Source organism: Corvus cornix, chromosome Z (assembly GCF_000738735.6).
Source record: "Corvus cornix cornix isolate S_Up_H32 chromosome Z, ASM73873v5, whole genome shotgun sequence".
In the NCBI taxonomy this organism is placed as follows: Eukaryota; Metazoa; Chordata; class Aves; order Passeriformes; family Corvidae; genus Corvus; species Corvus cornix.
In genome coordinates this window covers 41,138,011-41,161,980 of record NC_046357.1, presented here as the reverse complement: position 1 = coordinate 41,161,980, position 23,970 = coordinate 41,138,011, and the positions used below count along the sequence as shown (strand labels likewise).

The following is a 23,970-nucleotide window of genomic DNA, read 5'->3' as shown; positions in this document are numbered from 1 at the left end:
ACTCATCAAGCTAGTTTTGCAGCACACAGGCAGCATGAAGTTCTTCTCCTTTGAACCCCTCCCATTCCCACCCTGTGACACCACCCTTATGCAAGTACTGAGCCCAGGAAAATAGAAAGGAGAGCTTGAGGGATTGGATATGAGAGGACAGTTGTTTTTCTTGGAAGGTATGAAAAAGTCCTTGGCATTTATCCAGTAATGCCTGTCTACGGACTCGCAGCACAGCTCTGTCTGAAAGTGCCCTTAGCTTTAAGGAGGGTTAAGTGTTTTGCCAGAGTATGCAGTTATCTTGTGTAAACCCAGCTCTGGCCTGCCTGATGGATCTCACAGCATTTTGATCACCCCACCTGGAAGATGTCTAACATCTTCCAGACAAAACAAGAATTCCTTCCTACTCAGAAGCAATTAAAAGCCTTAGAAGACCCTAAAGCAATTGTTCAAACCCTCCACAAACTGCAATTTGCATCAAGGATATATTTACACAAAATGTTTTCTTAATTGCTCCATTCTTGTTACAATTATAGAAATGCATATAAATTAAGAGCCAAAATATGTTACCAAATATATGACTTAAAAGGGCTGTTTTGCTACCCATCTGTGTAGCTACTTGCCATGGTTTAAGCTGAGCTGGCAACTAAGCACCTCACAGGCACTCACTCACTTTCCCCCACCCCAGTGGGATGGGGTGGAGAATACAAAGTTAGACCTGGGGGTTCAGTGATGCACAATACATTTGCTCAACACCCACCAAGTCACGCCAAACTCCACCTGAGACACGATTGGTTCCCCCCTTGCTGGGTAACTCCCCAGTTTATACACTAGGCATGATGTTCTATGGCCAGCTTGGGTCAGCTGTTCCAGCTGTGCTCCCTCCTCGCTTCCAGTGCACCTGCTTGCTGGCAGGGCATGAGACACCGAAACTGTCCTTGACTTAGGGTAAGCACTACTCAGCAGTACCTAAAACATCAGTGTGTTATCAACATTATTCTCATACTGAATCCAAAACACAGCACTGTACCAGCTGTACCAGCTGAGAAAAAATGAACTCTGCCAGTCGAAACCAGGACACTACTCCAACATTCACCTCACCTCATACAAAATAACAGCAAAACCCATTCTGTTACCACAAATAAACGCTTGACATATTTCATTTTTAGAAAAGAAACTGTTTTCCTGTTTTGTATTTATATCCAAATAGCACATCTTTTGCTTTCTTTCATAGGGCTCCACACTTGTGGCTTGTAATTTCTGTGCCATTTTTGTTCAGAGAAGATACAGGAGGTTTATAGACCATCTCTACAAAAGCATATTTTAAAAGAACAGCAGATGTCTACTTTCTGCTTTCACTACCTGGAGTGCTCAGAAAAGACAGTCAGCCTGTCCATCATCTTCCAGTTGTAGATGTAACTCCATAAACTGTTATAATTGAGATGTGTTATTTCTGAGACCTTTAAATGCTAATGGACTAATAACAAATCCTAATATAATCTGCATGTGTTTGAGTTTTGATGCTTATTGTCCATGTAATATAGATAGCAATGTTCTGCAAAGTCAGAGAAATGTTGGACATACTTCAGTATCATTTGTGTCTATGGCCAAAAGGAGATGCTTTAGGAAACAGTGTTAACATACGAATTTCAGAAATAACACCTGACAAAATAATGGGCTTTAGTGTGAAGAAACTGATGAAAATACACAGGAAGAAACAGAGAAATGAGAGAATATTAGTCCCCAAAAGCCCAAATGGATTGTGCACTAAGAGATGAAGAAACCCACAAGGAGCAAATGTACCCACTAAACCCAAAATTACTTCCTGTATCTAGTCCCATGCTACAAAACTTCTAGAAAATGAACAAAAATTTATGAGATACCTATTCAGAGATAAAAGAGACTGCAGAGTGAATTTTTTCAGTTCAGCAGAATTAATGATCCCTAAACTGTAGCAGAGTATGCAACAAATCAAAGTGACATATACTGTGCAAGATTTAGTCAGTATCAGTCAGAGATTATGCTTCAGCTCTATCCACATACCAAAAAAATGTGTGAATCCACTCATATATATCTGAGATATCTAATATATCTGAGACTATAAAAAAGTAATTACTTTTACTCACAGCTGTGTAAAATAATTATACTATATATAGGTGACTTGTAAAAATGGATTAATTTTATAACCTCCCAAGACCTGAATTTAGCAACCACATGCTAGTATATGAAATTAACTGTGTTTCTATTGCTATTTATTTTGTAGCTCTTAATCACAAATTAGTTTAGAAAAAACCTATAGATTGAGCACTATAATTTATGCACAGCATGAGACTTTTATTCCTTTATCTGTATGAAAAGAAAAAAAATAAAGCTGTGATGATTTCTGAGCCAAAAGGTTTATTAATCAAACATCTGTGCAAATGCTAACTCATCACTGTCATACTGCTTGCTGCATAGTAGATAAAATGCTCATAATCCCATTTTACAGAAAAACGTGTCACTTATGAAAGCCACAGAATAAGGCATTGCTAAATATTAGCAAAAATCATTAACCTCCTTGTTTTTAATACTTCAGTTTTCAGATTTAAGTCTTCTTTTACCAGTTATGCCATTTCTTCATGTTTTACGTGTGCTGACATTTTGCTCCATTTTCAGCAGAGAAGTTGGATGAAAAAGTTAGGCATGACAATAAGAGGTAATACTCTTTCTGTAGAAAAATCCTGTATTATAGCCACAAGATTTGAGAACATGTTAAAATTCTCACTTAGGGCCACTGAATAGATTTTTAACCATTCTTTATTAAAACATTTCGTAGTCTCCAATCAAATTCATTGCTTAGTGTCTGTTTATCTACCCATCTTTTCCCTTGTTCCTCTTTTTTAACCTATACTATAAAACTCATTTCATTCCAGGTAGCCATAGTAATAGGCTCTCCTGGCTCCTCATATCAGTTTAAGACTCTTAAAAAACAAAAGCTGCTATTCTTAAGCATATGCTGCTGCTTTCACTGCTGCTGGGCAGCCACACGCTGTCTGTCCTGACCACTTGCCAGCTCCCTCCCCGTGTCACAGCAGCACAAGAGAAGCAGGCAAAGCCATGGAGGGATGCATAAAGCCATGGAGGGACAAATCCAAGGAAAGAGGGATAATGGACTTCACTAGGCTATTTCATCAACCTTGTGCATATGCCCATAGTTGAGAAGGCTTATGGAAGGGATCCAGGGCTTCAGCCTTCTTCAATCATATGTGACTTCCAGCTACATGAAATAAAAATGCATCTTAATACAAAATGAGGGAAATTGAAGTCCCGAACCTAGATGTCTTGCTGAAATGGGGACTTAGAAATGCAAGCCAGGCTGATGCTGCCAGCAGCAGATCCCAGAGTCTCCAAAAGTGTCTTCCTAGAGGTTTGTCATCAGCAGGTCATTGGATGCTATAGGAAAGGCAGTGCAACCCAAGGTACAACTATTTCATAACTTATCTTGTCCTTTCTGCATTCTCAAACATTATTAACCACATAACATTCAAAGACTGCTCTAGATACAGGTCCATCAACCCTTTCTGGTGGTTTTCAGAGCTGCTTATCACTTATATATTGGGCATTTTCAAAAATAATTTAACACAGCTTGGGCAATAGCTTTGTGAATTGAAGATAATAAATTATTCACTGTTACAGAACAGAATCAGAGAAATTAACTTTGAGAGTGCCCATTAGTTGTGAGTTCCTGTATGTGATGCCTAATAACCTCTGGGGTTTTTCTCTGAATATGTAGCATTTCATAACATCTTCTACATGCCACTACTGATCCTCATGACTAGCTCCCACTTAAAAGAAAAAGGGTATAGCCAGACTCCAACGGCTTCACTCAGGCATCCAAAAAAACCCCAGCTGAGTCAGGGGTTAGAAAAAAAGGATATATGTTATTCAAACAGCTTCTGATTCCTCATGACCTGCCCCACACCACGTAACAACTTCATGGCATGAATATGGACAGGAGACAATTTTTAGGGTGGTGCTTTAGGAACGCATCCATATAATAGCACTGTCTCCAACTATGCCTCTTACAGAGAAGTGCAGAACCTTCTAGGTTCCTAATATTACCATTTTAATAATATTCTCTCAAGTCAATATTCTGTGTGCAAAAGCAGGTAGAGAGTAACAAATTCTAAGGCAGCAGTAACACGTAACTCAACATCTATTTCTTTGCTTGGCATTGCACTTGTATACCACCACGTGGTTTTGCCCTCAGAGCAGGGGTTGTTCTCTGTTAAGTGCCTAGGCCAATGTTCCTTAATGTTTACTGAGACATGGAAAATCACCAGAATTAACAACACAAAGTTGGGGAGCTTATGTCATGGGTGCGTCTCCATCAATATTGAAAGATCACAAGGTCTGGCAGTATGCTGTGTAGGTTCCAAGCAGTACTAGCATTTAGAAAGCATGTTTCTGATCTCTCCACTCTTACTAGGTGTTGTTAGTATTCTACAGATAATATTCCACATATCTAGATGGCCTGTTAATCAACAACTATTGCTATTGAACAAACATTACAAGTACAACATGGTAATGCCAGCAAAGTAAAAATTAAATCAACCTGATTCAAAAGATCCGTAAGTATAACCTGAAAATACATTTTCTTTTTAAACTATATTTTTAAAATTTATTGAGATGCCAGGGACCTGATTCCCACCTTCCACTCTCATTGAGAGATTAATTATTCCTTGAAAAACTCAGTTTTAGTTTTCCTAACTTTTAAACCAATCTCCCATCCTGAATGTTTGGTTCAAAGTGACCATTTTCCTGCCATACTGTGGTGTCAGGACCAACCATCAGAATACCTGCAGCTCCAAATGATGTAATTGGCACATGAGAAACACTTGAAAAAGCAGCGTGCACCTTCTACCCGGTGCAGCCATCTGTGCTTTCAGGAAGTATGCTAATGTTTTGAGAGTAGTTAACAGGGGAGAGGTTGCAGGATCAGAAGCCAAAAAATCTTCAGAAAGTTTTAAATTTTATACCCTACTGGGACTTGTCTATTCTCCACCAGATTTGTGGGAAGTCCCCTTCAACTATTACAACCCACAGCTTACCAAGTACATTTGTTTCCAAATGAAAACATGCTAAAATGCCTCAGACTGCTCTTAACTGTTATTCGCAACCATTAATTCTGAAACTGAGCCAGTATCTGAACTTCAGTGGCTATTTCTCTTTACCACTTGGTTTTTCTGTAATATTGGCAACTTCTTGCATTGCTTGATGATCTTGTTTCTCTGCGTGTATGAATGATGACATGAACAACGACGATGATACTTACTACCATTCTAAACCAGCTGGAATGAAATACTTTAACAAAGCACCTTACAACGGGTGAAATACATCTTGGCTGCATGGTAAAATATGATGATGACTTTTAGAGTTGCTAATTACAAGAACTTGCCTAACATCAAGATGTACAGTTTTTTATTGATCTGTCCATTAAAGCATTAGTATTTTTCTAACACTCTTCTGTTTTAAAGCTCAGCCTTTGCACAATATGCTGGTAGATAGGAAAAGATACATGGCAACATTTTTTTTTATAGTGAATTACTTCTATCTTTTCCTCCCCTCATACTGCTTTTCTCTGGTCCCATTTATGATCTCATTTCCTATCCTCAAAATATTTCTATTTCCTCAATACTTTAAGTATTGTGAAAGTCTTTGTTTTCTCTTCTCACTTCTGTGTCACTCTACTGCCAAAATGTCTACTTTTCCATCTTTTACATGTTACTGTATCTATGATTTCACAATTTATGGTGTTCAACGTTATTATAATTTAGATTCCTAGCTGACCTACTACAAACTTAAAAATAACTAACAGCTACATTTTCCCTGTCTTGGCTATGGGTGACCTAAAGAAAAGGCTCTAAAAAGGTGTCAGAGTCAAACTTTAGTCTCTCTTAAAGCTGCAGTTGCTGGAGATGTAATAAATAGTAGGGGAATTTAAGTGACAATGCAGAATGTAGCGTGGGAATTTTAACCAGCAAATTAAAATGGAAATATCCTATATAAGTACAGAAATATATTAATAGGTGTAAATTGGTAGCTGAAAGGTTCCCATCCATACTGCGAAATTATCAGCTTGGGAAAAATACAGGAAAAGTCCCCAACATAAGCTACTGAAGACTCCTAATCAAGGCACATAAGCTCTACTGAAGCAGTAAAATTGTAAAACATGCTGTCCTGCAGCTTGCTTCCACTGGCTTGAGGTGTTAGGAGCAGGAAAGATTGTTAGACCCTGAATCTGGCAGGTCTAAAAGGCATGCGCAAGGAGAGATGGGAGATGCAGAAAGCCATCAGTTATCTTCAGAAGCAGAACTCTGTCACTGAGTTGGAAAGGCCATAGAAGCAGTAGGAAGATAAAAACCAACCTAAGTGTGGGAAAGAGGAGTAACGTTAGTCAGAGCAAAAGTGCTGTGAAAGTGTCAGAGTGACAGGAAGTGCCAGACTGAAGAAGTAATGTTCAAGAATGAGGTGAGAAAATGGGGCTCCTCCTTCCTCCACATGGCACTCCTCACATATTACAACTAGGGGAAATACAAGGGTAAGGTTAGCTATATGCTCTACTTCCAACAAGCAGGCAATGGTGTATCCTGCTGGGCTACTGCCCAGCAGATAGCTCTTTAGATTCTGTCACCAGTGTTTTCTACTAAGGAGAGTGATCTTGTTCTTTTAAGACACAGTCAGGTTTCATCTGCTAGCCTGAAATAAAGAAGTCCCATCTGCTGCTCTCTGTTTTTCGTAGGTGAAATGGCAGTAGAGGAGACCACAGACTACAAGATATACCAAGAACTAATGAGTTAATTCTTAAAATCCCGTAACAGCTAAACCACTTCCTTCAATGTCCAAAGCAAAAACCACGTAGATAAACTATGAAATCTGTCAAGCAACTAGAATGTCACTCCCACCTTCCTCTGCCTCAGCATCATTTTTTGCTGCAGTAGCACTGTCATTTTCTGGGTATTTGTACAGGATGTGATAGGAAGTGTCTCCAGCCCTGAAGACACAACAGTGATTAAAAAAAGCCTTATCAATATTCACAGGTGCTGTGGAAATCATATTCTCACCTACACATTGTTTCTGTTTATATTTGCAAGCTGCAGCTTTTGCCCAAACAAAGACTGAGGCTTTAAGAGGTCTTTTTTTTCTATGCCTTTTTCTACAGATATATTACAAGCTGTTAAATAACGCTGTTCTCCTACTACTGCTTAATGCTATACAGAGGCGCCACAAAACTAAACAGCCTGTTTGTAGCAGGATCTAAGTTTTAAAAGTAGTGAATGTATGCAAAAACTAGATTTGTCTCTAATTACATGAATTTTCTGTAATACAGTCCAGACTTATGCAAGGCCAAATAAAAAGCCAGATTCATCAAAGCCAGCAAAGAAAAGGCTGGTTTAGATCTCTGTACCTCCCTACCCTACAGGAGATATCACTGAAGACCGTGTGGCTGAGAGTGGCAGAATGAACATGGCAGCCCTGGAAAAAAACAATGGTGTGCATTGTTCCCTGCTCTGACCTCCACAGTTGCTCTAATACCTCCTGACAGTGCTGCTAGAGCTGTGTGCCTCCTCCCTTTCTCAAAACAGCTCTGCTTTCCGAGTGTGTTAATGAAGACAAATCCAGAAATTACATCTCTGCCTGCCCCTCCTTCCCTTCCCCAGGCCCCTTAGAAGAATTCTCGCTAAATGCACCAAACAAGCCTGCATACATTTCCTTTCAGTTTTACTCTAAGTAGCCAATATTTATACATTCTGTATATTTCAATGCCGCTTGTATATCAGTATCATCACTGTAATTTATTTGCTTACCATACTTAGAACTGAAGAATATTTTCATTCCTTCATCACAGAAAAACAAGCAAGTAACTGAATGGAGCTGAACCAAGCCCCTATAATTAAATTTAAAAAAAAATACTGCCTGCACAAACCAACTTTTGGAGAAATTTAATCTCTTACCACTGAGATTATTGCTGCATCCTTCATCAGTTAACCTTCAAAAATTACATATACTCTTCACTGCAACAATTTAAGAGGACATTGCAAAAAATTCAAAAATCGTATGCTTCAGTTGGTAGGGGGAAAAACCCAAAACTGTAATGCCAAGTAGCCTACAATGAGAACTGTCACAAACAGTCGAGATACCAGTAATTAAACACTTTTAAAAGCAAGCTATAGGCTGGCAATGCCCTTTTATTCCTTTTTTGCCCATCGTATCCTCAGAGCAAGGCAAAAAAGCTGAAAATAACCCAGCACATTAGGTGACTGTGCAGTGAAGTTTTGTTTCCTAATTATAAATACCATGCCTGTGCTCAGACAAAAGAAATCCCTCTGAACTGATGTAAGCTGCTCTCATAAAGAGCTGCAACAGAATTAAAATACAGCTGCCCTGTTTTCAGTAATGAGGTCCTGAGTGCTTTGCATCATGCTAACATTTACCCTTTTTCTGTCTAAAGTAACTGCAATAATAGAGCTGTTAATCAGAAAAGCTTCTCCACATCTGCCTCTCAGAGCAAAGAGACACTTACCTTCTGAAAAGGCCCTTCTACTGCAAAAACAGTAAAGATGCTTCACTGCTGCACTTCAGCATCCCTCGTTCTCTAGCAGTTCACTAGGAACACAGATCCTCCACCATTTTCTTGTCACGTGGGTACTGGTACTGCTAAATAAGGGTGATCACCTGCCTGCACACAGCCGGCTGTGTGAACCAGCAGCTACTGGGCTTTGGTTACAGGCACACTTAAACAAATGCAGAGCTGTGTTTTGGCCGTGAAAGTTACGATTTTTTTTTCACATTCCCTGTGGAGCTTCATCGGAGCATCACCAAACTTTGATACAGCGAGTCAGCTGGCAGTAGCAAAAAGACTCCCTGCTGCTTCATTTCACTGCCTGAGGAAAGCTTATGCTGAGACTGCACAGCATTGACAAAAGTTCCTATGGATTCAACCCACCTCAGCCCTCATTTCTGTTTGTGTCGCTGGTTAGAGAGCACATGCATGTTCAAACAGGGTTTGCATCATTTTTTTTTTTGTTTGCAATTTAGCAAGGAGAATGTAGATGCAAATTTAAACAAACAAACAAAAAAAACCAAACACCAACAACCACCAGTTCAGAAGGCATGGTGGATTCTGAAAACACAAACTGTGCAGCAGGAAGCAATGTCCACAGCCTGTGCTCCTGGTTGTGTTTCTTAGGGAAAGAAAGGATACTTCTTCCCCGGCAGTGCAGTCTCACAGTCTCCCTTGCAAGTCTCTTGCAAGTAGGGTCTCTAAAAAATCCAGACTCCTTTCCCAACACAAAACACCTTCCAATTCTAACCCCTCCAGCAATGCAATAGACCCTAGGACAGCCCAACCTTCATCTGGTTTCTCTCTTCACGCTGTGTAGATCCTCCTGGAAAACAATGAGAACTGGAGAAGCTTCCACATCAGACTGCTTAGCCATAAACAGTCAAAAACAAACAAAAGCCAAACCCCGTTTTCTGTTTTCAGTACAGCTCCATGCACAGCTACAACACAGTGTAAATCACAATTCAGCAGCTCCCACCTTGTTCTTCATGGTATTAGTAACCCTACAGAGAAAGCACTCATCATTTGCTACACATGTCCTGGTAAGTCAGTACCCAGATGCTATTTTAAAGGACAACAGATAAACAAAAAGCATTTAAAGAAATTTAAAAATCATCACCAATATGAAAATACACTTACAACAAGGACAGTGCTGCAGGCATGTCATCTTTGATATTTCCGTCACCTAGCTGTATAAAATATTTCCAGTGATGAGGCTATTTCTAGCACTTTTTCAACTGTCCAATATTTAATTCATTTAAAATCAAAAGTCCATAAACCCAGAAGTATCCAGGAAATAAAGCTATAAAGTATTTATGTGTAATAGAAGTCATTAGTAGCAGGATCATGGTGAAGCTGTGAGATTAGTAATATGACAGAAAACAAGGTCTTAATCCTCCATGTGCAGAGTAACACAGAATATTTTTGAGATTTTAGGAGACTGTTGAGGAAACTTCCCTGTCCGACCACCCACGAGCCACTCTGGCAGTCACACCCACAGCACCTGAGCTGGACCTCACACTCACACAGTTAAACCAGGTTTCCTTACCAATGTGACCCCACATTTCCCATAGCAGAGTCTCAATCCTTAAAATAATCTAATCATGGTGCAACAACAAAAGAACAGCTTGAGATGGGTGCCTCGGAGGAAGGACCCCGAACAAAGGAAACTCTGGGCTTTTATACCCTCACAGTCTGTGCGTCAAAGTCTGTGCAAAAGTCTGGGGTTCATCCAGCAGAGGCATCAGTCCCTGCTGTGTCTTTGAGTGTCCAGTCACCTGCTGGCACAACATTTCCCCATACCCTTCATTGTGCAAAGGTCAGAACCAGTTCATGGACTCCGTAACAGACACTCTGCTGGGACCACTTACCTCACTGGGGCTCACTGCCAAAGTCAGGTCTGTGTCAACAGGGTTAAAGTTTCAAAGCTTGTTAACACTTCAGCCTGAAGTCTCTTGTCATTGATCACACTGATTGGAATATGTTATATAATTAATTAGCTCAGAAAACAGTGGTGCTTTTAGTAGCAGAGAGTTTTTCATTTAATCACTAAACCATACTAACAAATTCCAGGTCTTCTTGCTCTAAGAAAGTGGCTCTATCAGGCCAATCTCACGATTTAATTAGAATTTCAGTACCATTAGTAAATAACAGTAAGTAGTGGGGTTTTTCCCTTTTAAAGTTCACTGAAGTGCTGTTCTTTTCTTCTTACAAGATTTTTATAAAGGTCCTGGTATTTGCCATGTAAATATTAAAGCTGTTTTTACAAAAATGAGATCAACAGACCTTCCTACAAGCAACCTTCTCGGTTGTTGCTCCTTTACTTACATGTTTGGTCTTAACCTTTAAAGCATGGTCCTTGTGTTAAGTCAAATGTCATGCTTTGTGTTGCCAAGTGGGAGACCTAAGTTCAATTCCTATTTCAAGTCTATAATTTTGCAGTTCAGCAGGAGCTGGAAGCTTAACTGAAGCAGCATGCCTGGTCCCCAGAGTGCCTGGAATTGCTTTCCAGTGAATCTGGCCAATTAATAAACAATCCTGACAGAAGTGGAAGATAGCAGCCCTACAGGTTTCCAAGGAAAAAAAGGAAACAGGTATCCAAAGGGAAGTAAATGTTACTTTACTTTTTCTTACAACAGATTTTCAATCCTATATATAGCACACTGCTTTGCCCATAAAACCATAAGGCAGACCCGGGATCCCTAACTCACTGCCTTATTCTAGCTTTGGGATGACAGAACAGACATTCTGAGAAAATATTTGTTGAAACCTTTCGTCACTGGAGTCAATGTGCATTTTTTCCTGGGTTCCAGTCTGTCAGTATTTCAATTCAGTACTGGGCATTGATATTTACTTGAATAATTAATGGCTTTGAGATTTATTTTTATTTGGCTAAGTCACAGAGACAGCAGAGTCATCTCAGAATTTTTATTAATCATGTAACAGTCTTAGATTTTTCTTTAAGTAAATTTAATTATCTTTATTCGCTGGCAAGCACAGGCAATGTGATGAAAACAGGCTTTTCTATTCATATAACACTGGATTGCTTCCCCTACTGGCAATTTTAATAGCCAGCAGTACAGTGGTGGTCACAGAGAGACATTTCAGACAGAGGCAGTGGAAGAACTATCTTTTCCCAAATACCATTATACAAGTGAGCAGAAAAGAATGATTCCTTTTACTTTGATAAAAGGCTATCAGAAAGATAAATGAAGCTTTCTTTTGAAGTCTCATTCTAGCAGGTTAAATATATTGTGGTAGCTCTTCAAAGGAACTTGTCTTCTGCTCAGTTTTGCCACCAGTTTTCTAAGCTCTCCCCCAAACCTTCCAAATCTCTCTGTTCTTATTTCTACTGTGCTCACTGCTTCTTGTTCCTCAAGTCAATACATCATTTCATAGTATTTCACTCAGCTCTTTCTAACTCTTTTGATAAGGAAAAGGATAATCCTTCCCTACAACAAAGGTAAAAGCAAGAATGATCTGGCATACACAGCCACTAAAATACTCTGAGTAATGTCCTGGGTAAAAACTAGCACGGCCATCTGCAGTGTTCTCCCTCTACCTCCTGACCAATTCATCACCACCAACCTTCATACAGCTCTGTAAGACAAGATACCTTCTATCAAGAAGAAAATTACCTCTAGTCTCCATAAATTTTACTGCTGGCACACCTCCATTTAGCAGCAGCAAAGTATGTTATCCTGCCTACCTAACATGCTGTATAAAAACCTATTTTCTTTCTGGAAAGACTGACATTACTAATGTGCTATCAAATATTTTTGTGCTTTTTCTATGAGGCCAAAGAAACTCCAAGCTTTATTACTTCTGCCGTTCGTGTGTGTCTGAGACAAGCTTCCATCTTTTCTCCAGTGTTTTAATGCTAGTAAACATCCTTATTCTTCACTCCCTGCTGCAGCTTTTCCTTGCAGAAATAAAACAGGAGAGGATGGAAGAACTTTACCTCTATCCACAGACTTCTTTAAAACTGACCTTAACAGCTCTGAGAGTTGTTATGTTTGACATTGGGATGAAGGGGGCAGTGACATGCAGACATCAAGATTTTAAGGCACTTCTTCATTCTAATTTTTGTTTACACTTTCTGTTTCAAAATTTTATTTCCCTCTTCGATGTAACAGTCAGTTTTATTAGAAGGGGTGGCAGACATCTGCTGGATGAAAGCAGAAAACAATGCGAACTGCATCCGTCACTGCCTGACCCTTACTCCACTATTAAAGGAACCTGCTTCAGCAAAGTAGGAATTCACTTTTTTTTCCTAAACAGAGACATACGGATATAAAAGGGATTAGAAGACAGTTATTAAGTACATGCCTTCAAAAACTTTGGTCTACTAATTCAGTTGTTCATTGGCTGGGATTGAGTTTGAATTCAAATGGTAAGTTTCTTTATTTTTCAAAGCTCATAGAACCACACAATTGTTTGGGTTGGAAGGGACCTCAAAGATCACCTGGTTTCAACCCACCTGACAGGGGCAGGGACACTTACCATTATACAGGTTGCTCAGAGCCCCATCCAGCCTGGCACCAAACACTTCCAAGGACGGAGCATTCACAGCTATTCCGGGCAACCTGTTCCAGTGCCTCACCACCCTCACACTAAAGAGTTTCTTTACATCCTACTTGGATGTAAATCTTTGGCAGACTAAGAGCCTGATGACTAGCACCATCAGGTGCCTTCCGGAAATTGCACTGCAATAATCAGGAAAGTCTTAGTTTCTTCTCTTATGTGATGACACCAGTGTTTCTTCACTAATCTCCCATAGGCTGGCAGCTCTGCTGCATCACACAGTTGCAAACTTTGTTGGCCATGAAGGGCAGTTAAAGGCAGACTAAAAGTCAAAAGCTGCATACTGAGTTATGTTTTAAGGAACTTCTGTTTTTAAAACTGTCAATTAAATACATTAAGAAAACATTTCTAATTACACACTTCTACCATGTCAGTTGCTAGTTTTTCAGCTGTTTATATAAGAGCTTTTATGAAATAGGCATATCATCTAGAGGTAAGGATTCCTGTATGTGTTTCATCATACTATTTTTTTGTGTGTTTGCTTTGGTTTCAAAGGAATCGAGGCCTCTGTGATCACACTGTGGGCATGCATAAGGATGCATGTGTCTCTTCTCCTTAGAAATTTGAAGTCATTATCTAACTGACCAAAGATACAAACTTATTACAAGTTTATTGAATATCAGCTACCAAGCAAAGGGGAAACTGAGGGGAAAACTGCACCACAAAAGCAACCTGTATTATATACAAAATCCTCAGAGAAGAGGATTAATTACTTTTAATAACATTAATGCTGGAAGAAGCTTCCATCAGATTTTACAACTTATCATGAAAAAAATCTAACAACAAAACTTAAACCCAAGGGAAAGTAGATTTTATTGGTTCCATGCTCCCACAATTAATTGTTAATGTGGAAGCAGAATAAGTTCCTTACTTTGTTATCCTTACTGAATAAATTCCTTCTCTGGGCATCAGTATCAGTAGTGCAAAGGACAGAAACAGCCACTGCTACTGACTGAAAAGGCATTTAGTATTAAATAACTTCTAAACAAGATAAGAAGAAAGACTAAACTAGAAGCTACAGTGACCATATATATTCTATACCAAGAATTATTTTATTTTTTTTCTTGCAAGATGCACCATATTCCATCGTGCATTTAAATTTTTACTGAAAACACAAGAATATTAACACAGTTGAGTTTTGGATTTTAATGTGGGAATTAGTCCAAGCAAATACACTAAGTTTTAAGGATCATGAATGTACTGAATGCAAAACTCCAGTGTGAACTATTGTGGAGTAGGATTTGTACAGGGCTTGCCTATTTCAGAAGTTCCTAAAAAACAGCAGAGCTCTTCTCAAAGTGAATCTAACAATTCATACCAGTAAGATGTTAACTCCCCCTATAAATCCATGGCCATAGGAATGTTTTTTCTAGTACCAGTCTAAGTTCAAAAATCAGATTTTCTTCCTGAGGTGTCTAACTAAGAATCTTACTACACTGAAGCTATCTCAAGTCCAAGATGTGCTGTTTTATTTACAAATCACTCTGAATCAGATACCTAGATTTTTGTTTACCTCTCTAAAAATCATGGAAATGTAAGTATGACAAGTCAAACCCCTGAGATGCTGCCTGCATGTAATTAAATCAGTGTGAGTTAGACAGGGTCAGCATCTGGCTGTTTGTAATTTAAAATGCTTTATGGGAGACAGAGGAATTAACAGACCATTTCTTCACACCGGATTTGCAAGCCTGCAACTAGCCAGCACGCCTAAATAACTCTTCCTGTTTCCCATCCCATTCATTACTGATTGTGAACAGACGTGGTAAGCATTTTTTGATTCAAAAATTTTTTACTAGAAATGCGTGGTTTGTCAAAAAAACATCTTTATTAATTGAAATTAGTTGTTTTTAATGAACTTCCAGTGAAACTCTGCAGAGGTAACACAGGAAAATGGCTTCCAGGGTTAACAAACAAAAGCACCTCCAAGTCCAAGGACATCTAGTTTTCCTGGATTGGAAGATCCTAAGCCACCCTTCCACACAACAGCATGGATGCAAAACAGCTGCTTGGAAATTTTGCTTGTTTTGCTTCTCCCAGATTTCTCTTTTATAGAATATTTCAAAATTTCTACTTTTTCTTCTGGAATGGAATTTAGAAGCTTAAGAGGATGGGATGCAACAGAAATATTGTGCCAACCCACCATACTTTTTCTAGTTTCAAGGTCAAGCACTGAATATTTGGTCTACTTCAGACTCTACAGATCTGATGAGTGCTCATCTTCTGCTAACACTTCTGAAGATTTTCCTCTCTTTTGCTGGCAACCTGCTGTTTGCAAACTAAGAAGTCAACAACAGAAGCATCCTCTCCAATACACTACAGTAAATGCAGTCAAGAGGGCCACCCCTCACTCCATCTGCTGACACAGCAGAGAGTCACTTGGCAGTAGTAATGCTGCCAGCACAGAGGCTGCATGTCCACCCAAAGGCAGGTCCATTTGTACCCAATCTGCCTCAACTGCCAGTTCAATTCAAACAGTCAAAAATGCTGCTCTGATCCAACTAGAGCTTGAAAATAATCACAAAGACCACAACCTTCCCTCATGCTTTTCTCTCCTCTATAAGCAGCACGTTTTCTGACTCTGAGCCTTGACTCCCTCCTGTCTTCCTTCCCAGCAGTTCTGCATGGGGTAGAGATAGCACTTCACTTTGATCCCTCCATAATCTCATTATGGACTGGCAATACCATCAGTACCTGGCTTTGGAATGTATTCCCTGGCCACATCTGTTTCAGATTTAAAGGTCGGTTATACAATCAGTGGGAAGGAAGAGAGATTTAACCCTGCAAGACAGTGACCTTCAAACCAATTGCAAAACAACCCTAATTCGGCTCATATCAAGCAACCAAGAAGGAAGAATCTGTTTTTAGAAAGGGAGAAACACATTGATAGTTAAAGAATGTAAATACATTGCATACTTCAGACTTTAAAGTCTTGCCATCTATTCATAATGGCACACACTTCAGTAACATAGATAACAAATTAACAGAAGACTTTTGAAAGAAAACAGGTTGAATTTTACTTACCTTAATTTTTGATTCAGTTCTCTGTCACTGTTGAGAAGAACCGTTTCCTCCGTCATTTCTTGTTCTGTTGCTACATTATTCCCAAGCCTCTGCTGAGAATTTGCTTCCCATGTACTATCACCACCAACTACCTGCAACTCTGATGTTCCTGCAATGCCCGAACTCATGTTCTCAGCAGTCAGGCCATCTGAAGGAGAACAGCCTTCATGTTCAAAAGATTTCTGAAGAGGAGTTTCGACCTGAAATTCTGTCCAAGTGTCAAGAATCAATTCCTGTGCTCCAACAGCTGCCAGTTCTTCACCAGGATGTCTGGACCCTGATTTTGGCATCTCTGTCTTGACAGAAATTTCTTCAGGTGATATGTCGCTTACTTCATTTTGGCCCAATATAATCCAACCCTCATCTTGCCCACAGCTTTCCTGTGATTTCCTTTCACCATCCAGCTTTTGAGGCACAATAGAAGAACTTTTCTCTTCTAAGTGAATAGTGTCCCGCCCAGTCCCACAAACAAGGTGATCTTTGCTTTCATTAGAAATGGAGATTGGCTGAAAGGTATCCAAGGAGCCTGGTGAAAAGCCTTCATGGGATTCTTGAAATACAAAATTAATTTCACTTCTTTCAAGGGTATCATTCGTTGCAGGTATACTTTCCTCCTCAGTAACAAGGATGTAATCCATCTCCAGTGAAGCTGGGAGCATCTGCATCCTCACATCTTCCTTACTCTCTGTGCTTTCCAGTTCAGGGCTCTTAGGGGAATTTCTCAGCTTTTTCTCCCTACAAAGTAGGGAGTCAGCTTCTAAAAGAACAGGCAAATAGAAACTCTTTTTAATTTTTGAATTACTGATTTAGTCACCATAACATCCTTTAATCAGCACTGTGAGGTAAAGCTCTTCTCAGTCTGCTATGCTCTGTTAATGTGTACTGGAATTTTATAACATCATCACCATCATCATTATTGTTAAAGGTTATACATTAACATGGCAATCATTCCCAAGGGACAAACGACTCAGTGTCCTATAAGCTAGGCCCTGTACAAACAACAGAAATTATGTTCCTACTTCACTGTTTAAAAGCTTTAGATCTGTCTGAGCGAATGACACTAGAGCTCTTTCCACAGTACACGTTTTGTACATTAGGGAGACACACAAACTCCACACTACACTCAAAGCCTCCTCATTAAGCAGTAATACTCCAGACACTTCCTCCTTTCTCCGTCCCATGCGTTTGCCCTGGAAAGCATATTTTCTTACCATCACATGATCTTCTATCTCCACCTGGTGGTGAGTTAGGATCAGTTGTTTCTGCTTCAGATTTTCCTGTCAAAAAATCAGAATCTGGTCGAGTTACTTCAGACATGGAGAGCGATGGTACTGAGGTGAGATTTTCCTGAAGGCACTCTGTGGATGTTTCAGACACCTTATCTTCGGTCATTAGGATGCCTTCTGCACCTTTTGGAGGAGCTGGCAGTGGTAGCCGTTTTCCCAAAGAAATGCTGTCATAAAATGGCTGCTGTAACAAGAGCTCACTGTTTGCATACTCTCTGCTGCCAGAGAGTTCAGCATCAAAAGATGCAGAGGATGGTGGAGTACACACCGCTGGTGATTGGTCACTGGGTATTTCCTTAAACACAGGAACATCATGTTCAATTACAGCTTCATATTCTTTTGTTGTGTCATCGAACAGTTGATTATTTGAATCAGATTCATCGCCTTCACTACCATCAGGTAGGAAGGACTTGGGAAAGAGTGTCTGTTCATCCTTTGATTTCCCTTCTGCTGCCTCACTGCCTAGTAGTGCCACTACGTTCATTCCACCACATGTGCCTGCCAGGACATTAGTCACTGATGTGTTCTTGATACTATGTTCTATCCCTGTGTCAGATTCATCCACACATTCTTCTGACCTATCTAGCTCATCACCAGTTACTGCTGGGTGGTCAGTATCAGAATATTTTACAACTTCACCCAAGGCACTAATTTTTTTTAAGCTTTGTTCTGCCCTATCAGGTTGATTGAAATCCATGGGAAGCAAATGCATTTGGGAGGTCGCTATTTGAGCTGTATCAGTTGGTGTTCCTTGATGGCTTGCATGAGTGAAACTTTCATGGAACATGTCTTTCAGATCTAAGTATGGTACTTTTACAACTTCACTGGCAATTTCAGCTGACTCAGCAGGGTCAGAAATCAGCTTATTTTCTAGACTGTCTTCTTCTGGAATTGCAAATTCAGGAGGCTCCTGAGGGTTAGAAGAGGTAAACTGATAGAAATCGTTGGTCTTTACTGGTTCATAGTCCTGGGGATGACCATTTTCAGAGTGCGTCTCCACCTTCTGCATTACTAACTGATACTCTGAATCAAAATCTGCCTCTTTACTCATATTCGACCTCAAGTGAATTGGCTGACTGTCTTTGTCTTCAGGCTCCACTGCAATCTGAGAAGATGGGATAGAGGCATGCTTAGCTCCATATTCCTGGCACACAACAGGACTGCTTGATGACTCTGAACCATTGCCTTGGTCACAGTGATTTAAAATATCAGGATTTTCACCATCTGATTTCATCAAAGGGACAATCTGCTCAGCATTAGTCCACAGGTCAGGTTCCACTGAAAACTGCTGATTACTTTCTTGTGTATTATCCTGTAAAATATCTGGGATAAGCACAGTTTGGGGAACTAATATATTCCACTCTGGACTTGACTTTTCTGTCATTTCAAAAGATAAGTCTTCTACAGTGAAAGTGCCTGGCATGGAGTTGTGCACTTCTAATATTTCACAGGTGTCCTCCTGTTGTCCTTGAGGAATGAGACTTGCATTTCCCTCACTGTCTTTTGGTAGATCCAGTACACTGATTGCTTGAACTGATGTATTTGGTACAGTTCGTTCCTCATCTGAGAAAGAATTCTGTGGAGTCAGTTGATTTTCCTCATCTGTAGAAAACAACTGCTCTATCAACTCCTTTTCTTCTTTATCCAGTGTGAAAGAATCAAATTGTTGGAACTGTGAAGTGTCTTTATTTATCTGACCATCAGGACTATTGATAGAATGTAGCAGTCTTTCATTTTCTTTTTCATCAGAGTACAGGAGGGCAGGCTGATTTTCATCATTACCTGTGAAATGTGCTTCTGTTAGTTCTTCATCTTGTGAAGGGGAATCACAGGAGTCCTCTTTACTGTTTCCTAACTGGTTTGTTACAAAGTGACTTGAAAAAGAATACTGATCTTCCAACTGCTTTTCTTCACAAGGTTGTGAACTCCACCACTCTGAACGGTTATCTGGAAAATCAGGTGTTCCTACTGTGGACTTTGGATTAGTTCTTAAATCAGCTTCCAGTGACATATTCCACCTATCTACAGCTTTTGAAGAATGCTCTTCTTTATCACCAGCAGCAGAAGTCAATGTAGGATCTTTGTTCATTTGATACGAATATAAGTCTTCCCCAGTATCTGTTTTTTCATTGAAAATACTCACCCGAGTTCTTTCCTCAGGTGTTTTACTGTGCCCTGTAGTAGATTCAGGAGTCTTACTATGGTCAATAAAGTCAGTAGTCATACCCTCCTGCAATACCTTCCTGGCTTCAATTGTTTCAGAATTTTCATTGAAGATTCCTATCAAGACCTTCTCTCCCACCCTAGTTTTTGCAGCTAAATTGTCTTCATTAGCTTCAGGACTTGTTGCATTGGACTGAACATAATCCTCTCCCTTTTCAGATGCTTTGTGCTGTTTGTTTTCACACATTGAATCTTCATTAATCACTTCTGGATGTGCCTCTGAATTCTCTGAATCTTCATTTATGTCAGGACTTGATAAAGAAGATACAGTATCGTCATCTACATGGGCATTCCAAAAATCTAAGCTTTTAGGAACTTTGTTCTCTTTGCCACTTATTTCAAATTCTTCTTTGTATTCTTTCCCAAATTCCTTCTTTTTACAAGAATCTTCAAGATTTTTATTATTTTTAATCTCCCACATATCCCTGCTTCTTTCATGATGACTAGCAGCTGGAAGATCTCCCCACACATTCACAGATGCATCGCTTAAATCAGGACTTGTTCCACTTGAGTGTGTATAATCATTTATTGAATTACTCCACACATTATCTTCTTCCAAATAGCTTTTGATCTGTATATCTTTTGAAAGGCTGCTTGTGGTATTTGCTATTTCAAGGATTTCGCTTGCCTCAGGACTTGTTCCAGGAGACTGCAAATCTTCACATGGCTGTGAATCCCAAGCAGTTTGCGGAAACCTGTCATTAAGCACTGCAAATGGCTCTTCATAAAGATTATTAGCAGGTTCTAAATTTTCAGAGTTTTCATTTCTCCCAGAACCTATTTCAAATGAAAATGAACTTTCCACCACAGACGTATGTGTAGTATCAGGAACACTAACAAATCCAGAAGGACTGTTCTTAAACTCATCTGTGAAAGAATTTTCATTGGTCCTCATCAGTTCAGAGCTATTTTTAAAAGACACTAACTCAGAATTACAAATGTCTGGATGGTTAGAAGTCACTTCATGTAAGCATTCTTGCCCTTCTCCCAGTGGTTCTTGTGGTTTATCCATCAAAGGAATTGATGTGGCTTGGCCACAACCATTCTTTCCAGAGTCATTCCAGACACCTGAGCTGCCAGGCATTTTAGAAGAATTATTTTCAGGATTATCACTACCCTTGTCAGAACTTTCAGAAATACTTTCCGTCTTTGGACTTGTCACATCCTCCATCACTGTAGCCTCTTCTTCAGCTCCCTCAGAAAGCAGCTGTGACATTTCATTGTAATTGTAATTCTGTGGTAAGGGGTGATCAAAAAACTTGTAATTTCTGCCTCCTGCAGAAATACTTGAAGATTCTAAACTATTCTGCAACACGTCTTTTCTATCTTCCTGACTAACTGGATTGCTTTGATTAGAAAATGACTCATTCTCTGTAATTAACGTTTCCAAACTAACACTATTTCTCATTTTTTCTGGGGAGGTGGCAACTTCAGTTGTTGACTCGTTTTCTTCCAGATCTGTTTTACCTGAAGGTTCATTGTCCTCTTGCACTGGTTTATTACAAACGTCATTAATCATCTGCTGTCCACTTGTCTCATGTGTTCTCTTACATTCTTCTCCTTCCTTAGAGATGACAATGGCATTATTCCAGCCTTCCTCATTACCCTGCCCACTCTGTAAATCCCATGAGTTCAGCTGCAGCACTGAATCCTGACTATCCAGCTCTTCATCCATACCAGCAGTGTTTTGTGCTGCATTCTTACTAAGTATCTCACTCCCCAAGTCACATATTTTAAGATTCAAGCCATTCTCAGTTTCTGAAGTTGGCATAGAGGTGTTTGTGTCTTCTACAAGAACACTGCCCACTGTTTCTGCATTGTCAGCTGCTGTCTGTCTAGTATTTAATTCATTCTGTGAGGGTGATAAATCATTCACTGTTTGATTATATGCCAGTGTCACTCTTCTGTTTTCAGATACAGGAAAATTATTTTCACTAGTACATGATTCAGTTGAAAAACATAGATCATTTGTTTGTTCTGAATTAAGAAACGGTTTAGCAGAGGCAGAAAGAACTGGAACTTCAGAATTTCTTTCTTGTAACTGGGTGATGTTGTTTAGTGGAGTGTTCCAGATATCTGTATTTCTAGTATTTGAAAAAGGCATATTGTTAGGAGATAATGGTTCCTCACTTGATTTCTCAAGCACTTTTGACTCAGCCAAATCTTTGTTAATGAATTTACCAGTAACTGTTTCTTCATCAAAACCCTTGTCCTCATTTTCTCTTTCATCTTCCACATAGGTAGGTGATATATATGAATCAGATGTTGAATAATTGGTGTCTGGTGGAGAAATAACTAAATCTTCTGTTACATTTGAGGAACTAAGATCTGAGTTTTTGTATAAGAAGGTATCCTCCCATGGCACCACTACTTCTGTTACTTCTTTTCTGATGTTTTTATCATACGTATTCCAGGTGTCTATATTTTTAAATGGTTTTGGTCTATGTTTAGGATCACCAAACACAGCTTTTTCCCCTGTGTTCAGCTTGGAATTATTTTGCATATTGTTGAAAACAAAATTTATGTTTTCAGATTTTCCATGGTCTTCTATTGAATAACAACTTCCTTTATCCCACACTTCTGGATTTTCAGTCTCATTGTCCACTATGATATCTGAAGAATCTGATAAAACAGTTTTTGATATGGCCCATTCCTCAGGAATATTCACTGATTTTAATTCTCTCTCTAGTTCGGGCATGTTCCACACATTTTCTGAGGATCTATCAGCATTTCCTTCATCAAACTCAGTCCAGATTTTGTAAGAGTCTCCAGCTAGCTGACTACCTTTTCCTTCGCCACTACACCATGCATCTGACATCACAGGTGTTGGCTGGCTGACCTTCCACAGGTCTGTAAAGCTCTCTGCTTCTTGCTTTGTCTCGTCTAAAGAAGCAGTTTCCAAACAAGACTGTTCACTGTTTTTCTCTTGATTCCCATGGTTCCAACTATCTTGTTTAAACTGATTATCCCACAGACCTGCTTTCATATATTCCATTTGCTTTGGCTGTTTTTGGAGGAACACAGAATCTGAGGCTCTTCTATCAGTATGTTCTTGTAGCAAGGGACTTTCCTTAGAATCTTTCCATAAGACAGGACTCTGAAATACAGATTCCTGCTCACTTGAACTCCATGCATCAGCATTTCTGGAATCTAAGTCAAAGCCATCCCACCAGCTCCCATATCTAACACGAGACTGAGAGTAATTTGTGCCATCTATTTCATTAATTTTTTTTATGACATCTTGTGAGAAAATTAAAGGCTGCCCATTATCTAATGGTGAAGTATCTACAAGACTATTCATAGGAGTTGGTGGAATTCTTGAATCAGCAGATTTCAACATTTCTGGTGAAGAAGAATCACCTTCAACTAAATCAATCAAACTGGAAGTTTTCTCACAAATTTCTCCTGGATTCTCATCAAATTCAGCCAGGTTGTCTTCCTCAATTTTTGTCATAAGGAAGTCAGTTGAATAATTTGCTGTATCATTATCTAACAGGTTTGCCTCCTCAAGTTCTTTCTTCAGAGTGAGTTGATGCCCTTCTGATGAATCACTATTGAGAAAATAGTCATCTGCTGGGGAACAATCAACAGAACGAGAAGATGACTCAGATGGAGCTGTAACCATGGGTGCTAGATCAAAATTGAAAAGATCGAAGTTATCACTATTGTTTCCTGACTGAGACTTTTGTTCTTCAGCTATTGCTCCTTCAGGAATAGGGCTATAGGAATCAAAGCCAGGCAGAAGACTGTGATGCGAAGCACCACCTTCTGCAACAGGGCTATCATCACTAAGAAAAACAGAACTCTCCTTGGAAGACCGGCTGCTTCTAATGGTAGCCAAGCCACTGTCTGGACTCACAAGGTCTACATTAACATCAATGTGGGCTTGCATAGACCCATTTAGATCTTGAGGATTTTCTGTAAAATTGGCAGAACTGGGCTGTGGTTCTACATCAGAACCGTACAACTCCATAATACCAGAAGATCCTTGTGAAAGTGGAGCACTTCCAGCAACAGCTTCAGTAGAAGAAGTTCTACTGTTTGATACCATTTCTGGTTGCCTTCTATTTATAACTTCCTTAATTAGGAGAAAAATTTGATCACAGGTCACCAAAGAATTTTCTTGATGATAAATAAGAACTTGGTCACATTCACATTCTAGAGGATCCAGCTCCAAACAAGGATTCTGACATTCTTCTAATTCACAGCAGATCTGTTGAAAAACAG

At 39.5% G+C, this 23,970-nt stretch overlaps 1 protein-coding gene across 13 annotated transcripts in view; it reads right to left on the bottom strand.

The window, feature by feature from the left end:
- The window catches only part of PRUNE2 (prune homolog 2 with BCH domain), a 137,598-nt gene that overhangs the window by 33,169 nt on the left and 80,459 nt on the right, over positions 1-23,970 (bottom strand). For 12 of the 13 annotated variants that reach the window (XR_005603800.1, XM_039566743.1, XM_039566741.1 and 9 more), the window contains exons 8-9: positions 17,446-23,956; positions 16,196-16,991 (exon numbers count right to left, since the gene is read on the bottom strand). Coding sequence is in view for 11 of the 13 variants with exons in the window: in XM_039566743.1 (XP_039422677.1) it covers positions 16,196-16,991; positions 17,446-23,956 (7,307 nt within the window). In the remaining 2 variants the exon portion in view is untranslated. Of the gene's footprint in view, positions 1-8,551; positions 8,724-16,195; positions 16,992-17,445; positions 23,957-23,970 lie in introns of those variants that run through there. The other variant, XM_039566750.1, reaches the window with a different exon arrangement.